General features: G+C 38.9%; 1 protein-coding gene across 1 annotated transcript; it reads left to right on the top strand.

Moving 5' to 3' along the window:
- Positions 1-960: 960 nt before the first annotated feature.
- Positions 961-13,645, top strand: LOC145479824 (glutamyl aminopeptidase-like). Its single transcript, XM_081458284.1, has 18 exons — positions 961-1,986; positions 3,317-3,464; positions 4,211-4,336; positions 5,037-5,157; positions 6,239-6,393; positions 6,845-7,093; positions 7,479-7,610; positions 7,743-7,903; positions 7,989-8,068; positions 8,749-8,876; positions 9,607-9,662; positions 9,825-9,972; positions 10,335-10,408; positions 10,777-10,881; positions 11,392-11,559; positions 12,497-12,637; positions 12,837-12,918; positions 13,488-13,645. Exons 1-18 carry the CDS (start codon positions 1,397-1,399, stop codon positions 13,635-13,637), a joined length of 2,814 nt encoding a protein of 937 aa, XP_081314410.1. The 5' UTR covers positions 961-1,396; the 3' UTR covers positions 13,638-13,645.
- The last annotated feature ends 5 nt before the right edge of the window (positions 13,646-13,650 follow it).

Below are 13,650 nucleotides of genomic sequence, written 5' to 3'. Positions count from 1 at the left end.
TACATGATAGAGGTGTGTGTATCAAATGCACATATTCTCCACACCAGGTCACAAAATCATGTCAGTAAAAGAGCTCTAGAGTTTAGAATGCAACTGATCAGTGGATTAGTTCAAGGCAAGTGCTTCCGGAAGGACACAGGATTAGTGCAGACCCCTGTTCCTATCCCTGATATAAGGTTCAATCGTGATCATTTTCATTACCCTGTAAGTAACGAAACACGATCAACCTGCAAGGTGCATGTTCAGAAAGTTAAAACAATATACAGCTGTGCCATTTGTGGTGTGAGAATGTGTCCTGAGCCATGCTTTCAAAGATACCACACAATGCAAGACTATTTCTTTGAAGATGAAAGTCGAAATGGCCCCAGGCGGCTGAAAGAAGGAAGAGGGAGGCCATATCAAAGAGGGAGAAGGAGAACATTAAGAAACTAACTCTGTATTGCTTAAGAGCCTGTTTATGAGCTACTGAGGCACAAGATTAGTGGTTGTATAACCCACAGAGGAACTCTTTGTATCTTAAGAATATTTCTTATGATGTTTTTATTTTAAGAATTTTTTCCTTGTAATAGGAAGTTATAATTTGTCTTAAATTCTCCCAATTGGGGTATATTGCCCTAAAAAATATTGCTTATCCCTTGAAACATTGTAGAAAGTTGATTAGGTTTGGAAATAGTTGGATTTTTTTCTTGAGAGCAAGTGATTTCAAATTTTCTTAAAAAATGTGCATAATTATGAAAATTATGCCTGTCATGACGTCACAATTTTGACATGTGTCATAATTTGTATACTTGACGTGAAAGAATATTTAATGTACTTTCTAAATATATATGGTTTTATAGGGTTTTATTGTAAAGAATGAGCTTGACAAGCATTTTTGTAATATATACTCATTTTTGGGACAAATAAATACCACCCCCCTTGGTATACAAAGGGTTAATGAATAATCTGTAGGTTGCGCTGTTTCCCAGAACTAACTGTAGGCTTTAGCCAAGGAGAAGACAGATGGTGACTACAATGTACAACAAATACCTTTAACGGAGGTCAGTCAAGCCATATCTCGTGAGACGGATGAGAAAGAAATTGAAAGCAGTGTTGACTTATTGTGAAAATGTAAATTTCAGTGAGGATAATGTTGAGACAGCACATGACTGTTGCAGATTTCTTTAGGAATAATTTTTGAGGGGATCCAAACACTGAAGCTCCTGTTGCCGATTGACCCACAAAACAGCCCTGCCGCTGGCAGCAAGTATCGTTGGTTCGTAGTTTGTTAGGGAGGCAATGTGAGCATTGTATATTGTATAATAAGCAATCCAAAAGGCAAAGCTAGGATATGTGCTGTTAATTTTAAATCGCGCCGAGATTGTAACATTTACGGAACTTGGTCGTCGCATTCGATATGTGCACAGCGCACAGGTTCATGTTTGGTCTTTTTCTGGCAAGTCTGGCACTGACTGAGGTGATAGAATATCGCGGGGACGGGTCGCTTACGAAGAGTAGTGCTGCCGAGGATCGGAAATTTCCATGGCACGCAATACGACTTCCCCAGACTCTTTTCCCTGTTAGCTACAAAATCGAATTGAAAACTGATTTGAAACTATTTCAGGTGAAAGGAAATGTTAAAATATTAGTCACCTGCGCCAAGAGCACAGCAAATGTAATTCTTCATTTGAAAGAAATGAATGTATCTAAGACTGCAGTGTTTATTGAAAAGAATCAAGAAGTGCAGGATGTTCCCGCAACATGGAGGGAAGGTGTAGTTGAAGAAGAAGGAATGATTGGAAGAAGCAAAGACAGAAACACAGATCGGCAGTTACCGGTTGTAGGAACGATGAAGAACAAGACACTTGAAATGTTTCTCATTGAAGTCCAAGAAGACCTAACTCCACAACGAAACTACGAGATCTACATAGAATTTGAATATCCATTAACGGATAAACTTATTGGGCTCTACAGAAGTTCTTATAAAACGACAAGCGGCGAAAAAAGGTTAGTGACAGGTTAAGATTCTATGCTTGCTGACGTTTATTTCAGGCCAAATTTCAAACTTCACTAAAATGGGTCTCAAATGAGCAAGCACTCATTTGATACAGACCAAGATGATATTTCACGAGCGGGTCAGATTAGGGTAATATAGCTTTTCCGGATATTTTTGGAAATTTAGGGGAAATTATAGGCCTCAGAATTAGCAATGCAAGACTTTGAGGTTTCCGGTAAACATTTAAGTGCTTAATTGATATGCATAATCGTAGCTTTAATTCTTTTTATACTTTATCTATGAACAGGTGAGAGCAAATAGTTTTCTTTACGTACTGTTGCCCTGGGAAATGTGGGCAATTCCTAACTCTCTTTCCCGTGTTGTGATCTGCCGGTTATAATTTAGTTGCTTTTCATTCCGTATCTCTCTTTTCGTAACGTTTGCTTTTTTTTAACTGCAGTATTGCTTCACCAGTCACCATTGATTGAATGTTTACTGATGACATTCATTTGCGCGCATCTACTGCCACTGAAAGTAAACAGAAAAGATTCAATGGTTCAATTTACAATTGGCACTTCAATAGGCCCTTTGCACGATCCGGTCACAAGGTACAAAATTAATTATGTTTGGACGCAAGTTACACAGTGGGACTTTCAAAACAAAGGAAAGTCGGGCTGGACTGGTGCGAGTTCCTTTCTTTTGGAAATCCCACTGTGTAACTTGCGTCCCAGCATAATTAATTCCGTACCATGTGACCGGATCGTGCAAAGGGTCTATTGAAGTGATTTCCACCTTTTATGATTGAAAAAATCTTCGTTAAAATAACAGAGGTCAGGTGAATACAGCTGCACTATCCAATAACATGGGAATTTGAAAACGGAGGTTTCACTCTGAAAACGCATCAAATGTTCTCCGTCCACACTACGCTGGGGAAATTTAAGAGCGCAACAATCACCGTTTATTTTGGATTTTTGTTTGAGGAAAACTCGGACAGGGAAATCACATGACTAACGGAACTTCATCGTTTTTGAAAAGCTCCGTTTTCAAAACGTTTTCCGTCCAAACGAAAATGCAAGGCTGGCGTTTTCAAATTCCTCCGGCGTGAAGAGCGTTTTGGGAAAGCTCTGTTTTCGAGACGGACTATGGTGGACGGTAGGCCTAACAGCAGAAATCAAGCTGCATTTTCAAATTCCTTTGGTGTAGTGTAGACGGGGTCTTAGATTGCTGTTGTTTGGTCCATATTACAGCCTGCGCAGGTGCATGAAAACCCTTGCGATTACAGAGCGCACATGCCGCTGAGGTTATATACTGTTTCACTAAGTCACGTGATTTTTTCTCCAGGTATTTAGCCGCCACTTTATTTGAGCCAACGTTTGCTCGCGAAGCTTTTCCATGTTTTGACGAGCCTGCCATGAAGGCGAAGTTCTCAGTCACCATCATCAGGGAAGGAAAATATACTGCGCTCTCCAATATGCCCATCGTGAAAACGGTAAGGAATCCAAAACATACACAGCTTGCTTTCAACATCAGTTCAACCATCACTTTATAGCACAAAACAAAAAAGTTTATTCCAGTTTGATGTTTGAAAGACGAGCAGATGGGAGTTCAAGATGGTCATATACCGCATTGATGAAATTGATGTCTATAACCGACTGAATTTGGTATTAGAAGGTTAAGTCTGCATACGAGCCAAGGGGCCCATCAGGCCGGCCCTTACCCCGGTTCCTGTAGCATGAAGCGCCTAGGAGTATTTCTACTCCCCCCCCCCCCCCCCCCCCTCTGGATGGCATCGTAAGGTTACCTCCAGTATTAAGTTCGCTGGTACCCATTTATACACCTAGGTGGAGAGGGGCACTGTGAGAGTGTCTTGCCCAAGAGCACGACGCATTGTCACCGGCCAGGGCTCGAACACTGACCGCTCGATCCTGAAACGAGCGCACTAATCATAAGACCACCGCGCCTCGCACTTGAAATTAGAAGGAAGTAACAAAATTTGTTAACTTATTTGAGCGCGAGTCAAGTTTACATAAGCTTTTAACACGACCACTGCGTGACATTTCTGTTCGCTAGTGATCTTTGCACAAGGGCTAGTGTTCAGAATGATTCAAAAACAGAGCGTGCGATATGTTGCCATGGGAATTTTAACAATGTTAAGCTATCCTGACCGTCAGCAAATGAATGGCCCTGGACGTGCTTATGATAAAATCTCATGAGATGAATAATTTTTGTTGCTAGATTAAAATTGGAGATGATTTATACGCGGACCAGTTCCAGGAATCAGTGAGAATGAGTACATACTTGGTGGCATTTTTAGTGAGCGACTTCGATTACAAGGAAAAAACTACAACCTCTGGCATAAAGGTAAGAACTCCAATACCCATAATTCCTTGAAAGTCACTTATCCACGGGCTTCACTCCGTTACCCCACACATGCTTGAACTTCGGCTGTGCTCCTCGAAGGTTCCCAAACGTTTTCGCACCGGGAAAGCCATGGCAAAATCTCAGACCTCATGATTACAGAGCTTACACTACTTACAATATAATATAAGAAGTAAGTAGTGTAAGTATTAGCATCGTAACTTAAAAAGGGTAAATGTATTGTTTTGTAGAGCAAGTTCTGTAATTGCACCGTATTGTTAAGTAGTGTAAGTAGTCTGTTGTATTCAAACTGTTGTAAATAGTTATCACTTCTGTAATTAGTAGTTGTACCAGTGTTGCAAGTAGTGTGAATCACAATTAAAGCATATATAGAAAGAAAATGATTACAGAGCTGTTTTATCCACATATTCTCAATATGAACAGGGGTTCCCTTCATACGAGAAGTTTCAGGCGTATACGCCTCCCTGTTTTAGATACAGATTAACTAAAAATAGTTTTGTGGCCGGAAAAGTTTCCGGGACTTTTGAGAAACGGGCCCCTGTTTCGTATGTTACCACTTTAATATTATGTCTTGGGGTCATGAAAGCAACTCCCTTGTACTCTATTTGTTCCACCATTGCAGAAGTACCGATATTCTATTCAGAGTATATTATTTCACTCATTTTCTCAATTCCTTCCTTAGGTTCGTGTTTGGACTCCACCGCCACAGATCGCACAGGCATCATATGCTTTGGATATCGCAACAGAGACACTTTCAAATTATGAGAAATTCTTTGAGATAAATTTCCCTCTTCCCAAGCAAGGCAAGCACCAATGCATGTTAATACTAAAAACAAGTTAAGGTGGCTATCTATAGTTTTAAGATCGCTCGCGTAATCTGCGCGCTCAAAGGAAAATGTCAGTGTTTTTGGATATTTTATGACGCAATCAACATGAGCACAAAAAGCAAAACTGACAGTGAATTTTCTCGCGTTTCCTTCGGTGAAACTCCGTAAAATTTGGCAGAGTGGTAAAAAATATTGTACTTAGGTTGGAACTCTGTTTTCAGGGAAATCTATCTGACCTGTTTTTCTGCAGCGGTAAACGACAAATTTTCAAAAATCGAAAAAACAAAAACAAAAAAAAAACGCCTGTAAAAACCCTACTTTTTTGTGTTTAAAATTCGTATCCCGCCGAAAATTTTGGAAGATTTCACCGAAGGAAATTCAATAAAATCACAAATAAAGCCATATGAACGGTAAGAAACGCATTTGTCAGGGCATTTATAATTTGACACTTAACGCTAAGATTTTAACCGGAGATGTTGTAAAACACTATTTCATAATTGCTTATTACATTTAATAAGTTTAAGAGGACCGAGTGTGAAAACGAATGCAAAAACACCATTCAAAACACAACACTAGAGCACGCAAGGAGATAAATGGTTACCCTATGGCATGGGGCCATTAAGTATCGAAAAGCATCGAAAGATTCAAACAAACGCCGCAATCGCGTCGAATGATGACGATAATTATGATGAAGATGATGATGATGTTGATGAAACATTATGTGAATGTCAATACCTTACGGCTTGGAATAACAATCTCATACTTATCATCTTATGTAGGGGCAACTGGAAAGTGTAACTGATTAAGAAGAAAAATGATTGATTCATTGGTTGATTGATTGATTGATTGATTGATTGATTGATTGATTGATTGATTGCGACACTAATTAATACGTCTAGTAATTGAATTACCAGGCCAAAATATGAAACCGGGGTAAAAACGGAGAGTGAAGGTTTGATAGGTAACACGGCATGTTTTGCTTAAGAATAATAAGTGTTTACGTGTTTGAAACATGAACGATCAATTCATCATTATTATAATAATTTTTCAATTTCAGATCTTGTTGTCATTCCTGACTTCTCAACGGGTGCCGAGGAAAACTGGGGACTTATCGGTTTCACCAGTCCAATGCTTCTTTTTGATCCTGAAAAGACATCAGACAACATCAAACAAGGTGTCTGTGAGACTATAACACATGAACTGGCACATCAGGTCAGTCAAAGAAGCGTGTGGTACGAGGCAATTTCAGTGGCTTCTTGTCTACCTCTACTCCTGTTTGTCAAGTTGTTAAATAGGTCTAAAAAAAGTGTTGCCAAGAGTTTTAGGAAACGCATCATATAATTGAATAGGCAACTTAGATTTCAGATCTTTATTATTTAATCTTTAAATAAGATAATTTGGGTTTAATATAATGGCTTGTGATGTTGCCTAACCCTAGATTGTACAAGTAACTTTAGACTTTCCTTGTTTTCTTTCATTTTACCCATTGTTTACGTAACGATTTGGTGGGTGGCAAAGACTTCTCGATCAAGGGCCTAGTCTAAATTACAACCCATCTTTATATAACGCTCTTTTACCATTCCATGAACACCATTACCAGTGTTGGCACTGCACATAACAAAACAAATATCGAATGTCAGCCTTAATTATATCTTACTTTCAGTGGTTTGGAAATCTCGTGACCATGAAATGGTGGAATGATCTGTGGCTCAATGAAGGCTTTGCTACATACATGGAGAACATAGGAGCAAGTTATGTTGAACCGCACTGGAACATGACAAATCAGTTTATCATCGATAAACTTCAGGTGGCCCTCAGTGAAGACCAGTCCAGTTATTCCCACCCTATCTCAGTTGATGTAAAAGATCCCAAAGACATCGACAACATTTTTGATGCTATATCATACGAAAAGGTTTGCTACTACCTTGAAAATCCTTTATTATCATACTCCAAATAGATAGCTGAGGGGTACGCAATTTAAAGTAACAAAGGAGGCTCGGTTATTGTTCTAAAAGTAATTAGAATTATAAAGCTTGTAATGTTTTTTGATGGGTACGGTCATAGTATTGGCTATAAGATAGACTATGAATTGCAGGAAACACTTTTTTTTAGGAATCCGCATGGTGGAAAGTTCAGGAGCCTTCTAGAGGGCAATCAAGATCTGTTCCTTCACTCGCTATATATGGTGTGCATTATCCTGATTGAGATGCACTTACGCTTCATTTTAGTAAAACGTTTGGTGACTTATTAGTGTTTTAATGACAGCCACATGTCTGAATTTATGCTTTTATCGTTAGGGAGCCTCTGTGATCCGGATGTTGAAGTCTTTCATTGGCTCTCATCACTTTACTGCCGGTCTGCGGGCGTATCTCCAAAAGTATACGTACGGCAACGCCCAAACTGATGAATTATGGGAGTCTATGTCTGAAGTAGGTTATGACGCCACTGATTCTTGCCACGCTCTTCCATTTCATGATAATGACGATTTTAAATTGAAAGCACTTCCTTTGTGAAGTTGAATGTCACCAAGTTAAAACTTTATGACTTATTGTTTTGACTAGGTAAGTGGTGTCAATGTCAAAGAGGTTATGGACACTTGGACATTACAGATGGGTTTGCCAGTCGTTAATATCATGCGCCTGGACCAAGAGACGGCGACCGCTGACCAGAAACGTTTTCTTATCTACCCTGGTGCCAAACACCACCATAATTCGCCTTTCAAGTAAGTATTACACAAGTGCTGGATTGACGTGCGAATGAGGTGCGCCACTTGCACTTTATTTATTGTGATATTGCTGTTTTTGCAGTTATAGCTGGAACATACCCCTGACGTATATAACACAGAAGGACAGTAAAAGTGTTCAAGTTTGGATGAACCGAGGAAGTGGTAAACCATGCAATTAATGTGATTCAAACAAACTTTGTTTAGTCGATGTCGGTAATATAAAGAAAAACATCTCCTTTGAACAAAATTTAAGTCATTTTGGAGTGCGTTACACTTTATAGCTCAAGATAATACTAAGAGAAACTACTTTCAAGGATTTTTACTTTACGCCGAAGGGTGATCAAACTAGTTGGATGTGACGAACATTTTACTCTGATTTGCACAATATTTAGGTCACGTGTATCCTTATATATTACAAATATCTCCAATTAGATTTTTGAATAGAGATATTCCTCGACGCTTAAGTTAAGTTTTTTGTTTTTTAATTCATAAGGACCATGGCAGAACGGGATTATGTTTTTAGAACACAACATGTTTGCGTTATTGGCGGATCAAGACCTTGAGCACCCCCCCACCTCCTCAAGGAGGTGGGGGGGGGGGGGGGCGGTTTTGTTTTACTTGCTTTGCCGGCTTTTCTTCCTTTGTCATTTCTTCTTTTTTTACCCCCCAAAAAAGGGGGGGCGGGCCCCTCCCCTATATCCGCCACTGAGCGGTGCCTAGTGTTTGGTTATAATGAAGTTTTTAAGCAGTGTTTTTATTATGAGCGCAATAAAACTGAAATACTGGGTCTTGAGTAATGTGAAGTTATTACGATCTTAACAGCCTTTGGCACTGTTTTTCAGCTTCAATCAAGTGGCCCAAGACATCAGGTTGGATAAAAGCTAATGTTGACCAGATTGGATATTACAGAGTCAACTATGAAAAAAGCAACTGGGAAGGTCTTGTCAACCAGCTCAACATAGATCACGCTGTAAGTTCAAATGTGTGAAACCCATGAAAACGTCTCTAACTATTATCATAGATTTTCATTACTTCTACCGAGAATCGAAAAAGGTAGTTGTGACCTATGATTGCAACGAATAGTTTGAAAAGCAAAATAGCAAGAGTTAACAATTACCCTGGGTTTATGTGGGTTTCTCGTATAGCTAAGAAGCCTTGAACACGGCGAAGAAAATAAATCCTCATTATTCGCGTCTCCGCTGGGCGTGTATCACGCTTTAGCGAAAGGACTCCTGCAGTAAGAATCCCTAATCATTCCCAGGAAATGAGGCATAACTGATTAAATCCTAGCATTGTATTGGTTCTTTAAGAACGTCTTTGTTCTTAAATGTCAGTTAGGGGAGGACTATTTGACTTTTGTGGGAGGGTGGGTGATCTTGAAAAAGAACATCCTGCAGGCACACTTGTACCAAAAAACATTCATGCACACTACCACTGCCAAAAAAAGACAAATTCACGCATGTTCAGTGAGCCGAAAAAAAAGCATGTTATACGACAAAATATCACGTATACAGACCTTCCGAGAAAAAAATCCAGTCCATGAAAGGGTAAAAAAACTCGTGCCTGTACCAAATCACCCACCCTTCCCCCCTCAGAAGTCAAATGGTTCACCCCTAATACTCAGCCAACCATAAAAAGACGTCATCGGTCGTGGAAACGCCGTGAATGACAGAGTCCTTATCAGCTGCATTGTATTGCAGGCATTGAATGCTGCTGACCGATCCGGACTGATTGATGACGCTTTTCATTTAGCAAGGTAATGCATCAGGTTTTTTTCGACATGGCATTTTTCTCTCCTGGTCAATAACTTATAGTTTCACGCTTTTCTGTTCCTTTGCTAGATCTCTCAATTTCTATATATCGTTTCCTTAGTTGGTTTGATTTCTTTAGTTTGATAAGCGTATCAATCGTTTCTCAGGAGTGATCAACTCGAGCACGCTGTAGCCTTGGACATGACAGTTTACATACAACACGAGACGGAATATACTCCTTTGATAACCTTCTTACGAAACATGGCGTACATTGGTAACCAGTTTATACTTCGAAAGTCTTTTGACGTCTTGAAGGTAATTTCATTTGGTGTTCTCTATATTTTCCTCTTTCGACCAATAGCTATTGAGTCTTTGACAAATCTGGGCGGCTTAGCTTGCATTGTACTAAGAACTCGTTGTAAATAATCCTCTTTGAACATCAAAGCAATATTGTCAAATTTCAACGCTCCCCCAGTTTCCGTGTACTTTTCCTAAATTTGTGAATGGCAATACCGACAGTAAAACTAAAATTGTTTTAATCAGGAGAAAAACAGGTGAAAATTTCAGTTATCACAGGGAAAAATATGATGGTACAATTGCAAGAAACAACATATTGTAGTTAAACGTTTATTAAAATGTTTGTTTGTTTGTTTATTTATTTTTTGTTTATCCCTCAGACGTATATGTTACAACAGCTTCAACCATCGATAGAGCGACTAGGATGGGATAACAAGGGAACCCACTTGAAAAAGTACGTAACAATCTTAAACTTCCTTGCTATATAATTAATAAGTGACTTCTAAACTGAAAATCCGCCAAAAAGGAGCAACTAGACTTAAACTCTTAAGGCTCAAGCATTAAGCTTCGATTATTTACACTGCAGCTAGTTATCTATTCTTTTAGTAACATATAAAACTTTAAGGTAAAATACTGTTAAAATTATGAGTCTAAATGTTTTCGATTTGTTTCATCATCATCATCATCTGTTTGATCATCTGATACTTTTATCGGCGAAATGTATAAATTCTTTTAGTGTTTACAATGTTGAAAACACAGGAAGAGAAACCTTCATAGATGTCTTCATATTTTATGTGATTATAATTAATTTTTTCTTTGAAGACTCCTGAGGCCAGAGATTCTGTCGGCAGCCTGTGATTATTCAGACCAAACTATTATCTCCGAAGTCAAGACCAAGTTTAAACTCGCTATGGAAGGAAAAGAGACGTGAGCAATGTTGTGTAATGTTTTTTCTTTTAGAGGTCTCTTCGCCCTATCTGAATCGTTTTACTTGTACATACGTCTTTTTTTATCATGGCTAATAATGATGGTGATGGTGATGAACTTCGTCAACAACACCTGAGCTTTTCACGTAATGCTCTTTTTGTCTCAAACTGACAAAAAATTTTTTTTCGTCTGGCCTTATTTGTAGTAGAAAGTGCGTCATAACGCTGCCAAAGTAAGTCACTTTCTTTTATCACATTTGTTGAACCTAAATGAAAGACCGTCAAACAAAATCCGAAGTAAGAGACAATTATCATTATCATACAGCGTAGAATTCCCGAAAGGGGGAATTTGTGATAGACACGCCTTTGATCCATTACAAAGGCGGTATTAAATGAAAGTCACTAGAGGACTTCATTTAACTGACAGTTGTTGCAAAAATACACACCCAGAAGGCTGTTTGATAAAAACGTACGTGGACGAAAATGAATTAGTTTATATCTATTCCCACAGAATTCCAACAAATCTTCGCTTTCTAGTATATTCTATTGGTGTCCAAGAGGGTGGCGAAGAAGAATGGAATCAAGTTTTTAACAAGTACTTTACAACTCACATCGCTTCTGATAAACGTATTCTGCTGGAATCACTTTCGTATACCAGAAATCCACAAATGATACAAAGGTAAGGAAACGGAGAATTTCATTAGTTTCGTTATAGCAACATTTTCCCTTCCAGCCGCCATCCTGCAGGAATGTTTCTTGGTTGCGGAGCCGAGGCCGATCCGTGTCGGAAAGACCTCGGGCGATATTCTCCCAGTAATGCCCTTGCGCTCGGTAAAATAAAGCCTGGTTTTCACTAGCGACGCAAGTACAAGTGCAAACACAATAATTCTTATTTCACCGTGAAAACGGCCTTGACGCAGGCATAAGCAGAAGCACGAGGATCAAAATTTTTCCTTTTTTTGTGTTTGCGCCCATGCTTGCGTTTGCGCTGCAACAAGTTAAAGCGAAATACCGCTCAGCCATAACGTAAACACAAGGATTTTACTTCACGTGATTATGTTTGGCCAATGAAAACACTGGATCCAGATTACCTCCCGCCTAAACAGTTTTTTAAAATGGGGGAAGGTTCGAATGATTTTCCTTGTACTTGTGTTTGCTTCGAATTTCGTTTTCACTTGGGTCATCCCTATTGCTTGCATTTGTGCTTGCATTTGTGCTTGCATTTTGTGCTTGCGCTTTTGCTTGCGCTTTTGCTTGCGCTTTTGCTTGCGCTTTTGCTTGCGCTTTTGCTTGCGCTTTTGCTTGCGCTTGTGCTTGCGTCGCTAGTGGAAACCAGGCTAAGAAGTAATTACTCAACCAGTATACAGTTGCTGCAATTAATGGCTAACGCTCGAACGTCATATTCATAAAATGAACTGGTGTTTCACTTACCAAAACTGTCTAGCTGATGATATTTGTTAAAAATTGTTTCCCTGATTCAGTTTGTAGCATTCTTTCAAGCTCTTCACAGTGTGGCATCTTTCGTGCCAAACTATATATGTCTGTATTTTTTCTTCATGGAAACAGATTTTTATGTTTGTTCTCACATGTCACTTTAAAATTCATATCCCGCACAGGTGCTTGAACTATTCACTGGACATGGCGAAAATGCCTTCCCAAGACACACTCTCAGTTATAAGTGGATTGGCTTCCAAGCCCAAGTCCTGGCGAATGGCCTGGAATTTTGTACGTCAAAACTGGCAACTCATTTACAAAAGGTACTTTACTACCAAATAATACCAAATTCTTTAGAATTTGGTTAATTCTACATGCTGAGAGGAAAGTTCTCCTGTAATTCAAAGAGGAAAAAAAGTGAAGAAAATTGTTTGTGAATTTGTAAAATTAACATTTAGGACCAAGGCTTTACATTAATCAATAAAAGAATTTCCACCAATGTTTTACTGTTATTCTCTTTAGATACAGTCGCGGATCCGATGAATTGCCAACATTAATAACATCCCTGATGTTCAAATGTAACACGCAAGTCCAATTAAACGAGGTAATTGAAATTGAACATGTGGAGTGATTCCATCTGTGGACAGGCTGGTTTAATGTTTGTAAGGGCAACCAAATCGCGACGATTGAAACTGGGAAACAATTTCACACGCGTTTTAACAAAATTCTACATTTTGACAAAGAGCAAGTGAAATTATCTCTAAATTTTACGAGTATTCCATTTTATACGCTTACAATCGTGGGTTTTGACTTTTCGTATCGAGAAATTTCGCGCCAAACTTTGCCATGGCAATTTTGTAATTCCACATGTAAAATTGTAAATTAACACTGAAATTTCGCGCCAAAATTGAGGAATAATTTGTCACCCATGATTTTATTCATCGTAACCTTTAAATTACTAGTCTGACGTACTAGCAGCCGCCGAGAGCTGCTTCCACCTTTTTCCCAAACGTCAGCGCGATATGTATAGTTTGCGCTTGAGCAGGATCACAGATCAGCCTTGAAATCCATGACTAATTGAAGTAATAATTTCAATGCAGATAGACAAGTTTATTTTGCAAACACTGGCATGTTATGACTGACGTCACTTTGCGTGTTTTATTTTGTTTGTAGGTTATGAATTTTGTCAAAGACTATTTGCCAACTGAAGCGGGGTATCGACAGGTTCAAATGGGAATAGAACAAATACACGCCAATATTCTTTGGCTCAGTCGACACGAGGAGGAAGTGACTCGATGGCTACAACAACACGTTAAAATTTGACAGGATTTATTAA

Source organism: Orbicella franksi, chromosome 2 (genome assembly GCF_964199315.1).
Source record: "Orbicella franksi chromosome 2, jaOrbFran1.1, whole genome shotgun sequence".
NCBI classification, from domain to species: Eukaryota; Metazoa; Cnidaria; class Anthozoa; order Scleractinia; family Merulinidae; genus Orbicella; species Orbicella franksi.
This window is presented reverse-complemented; position numbering and strand designations above follow the sequence as displayed.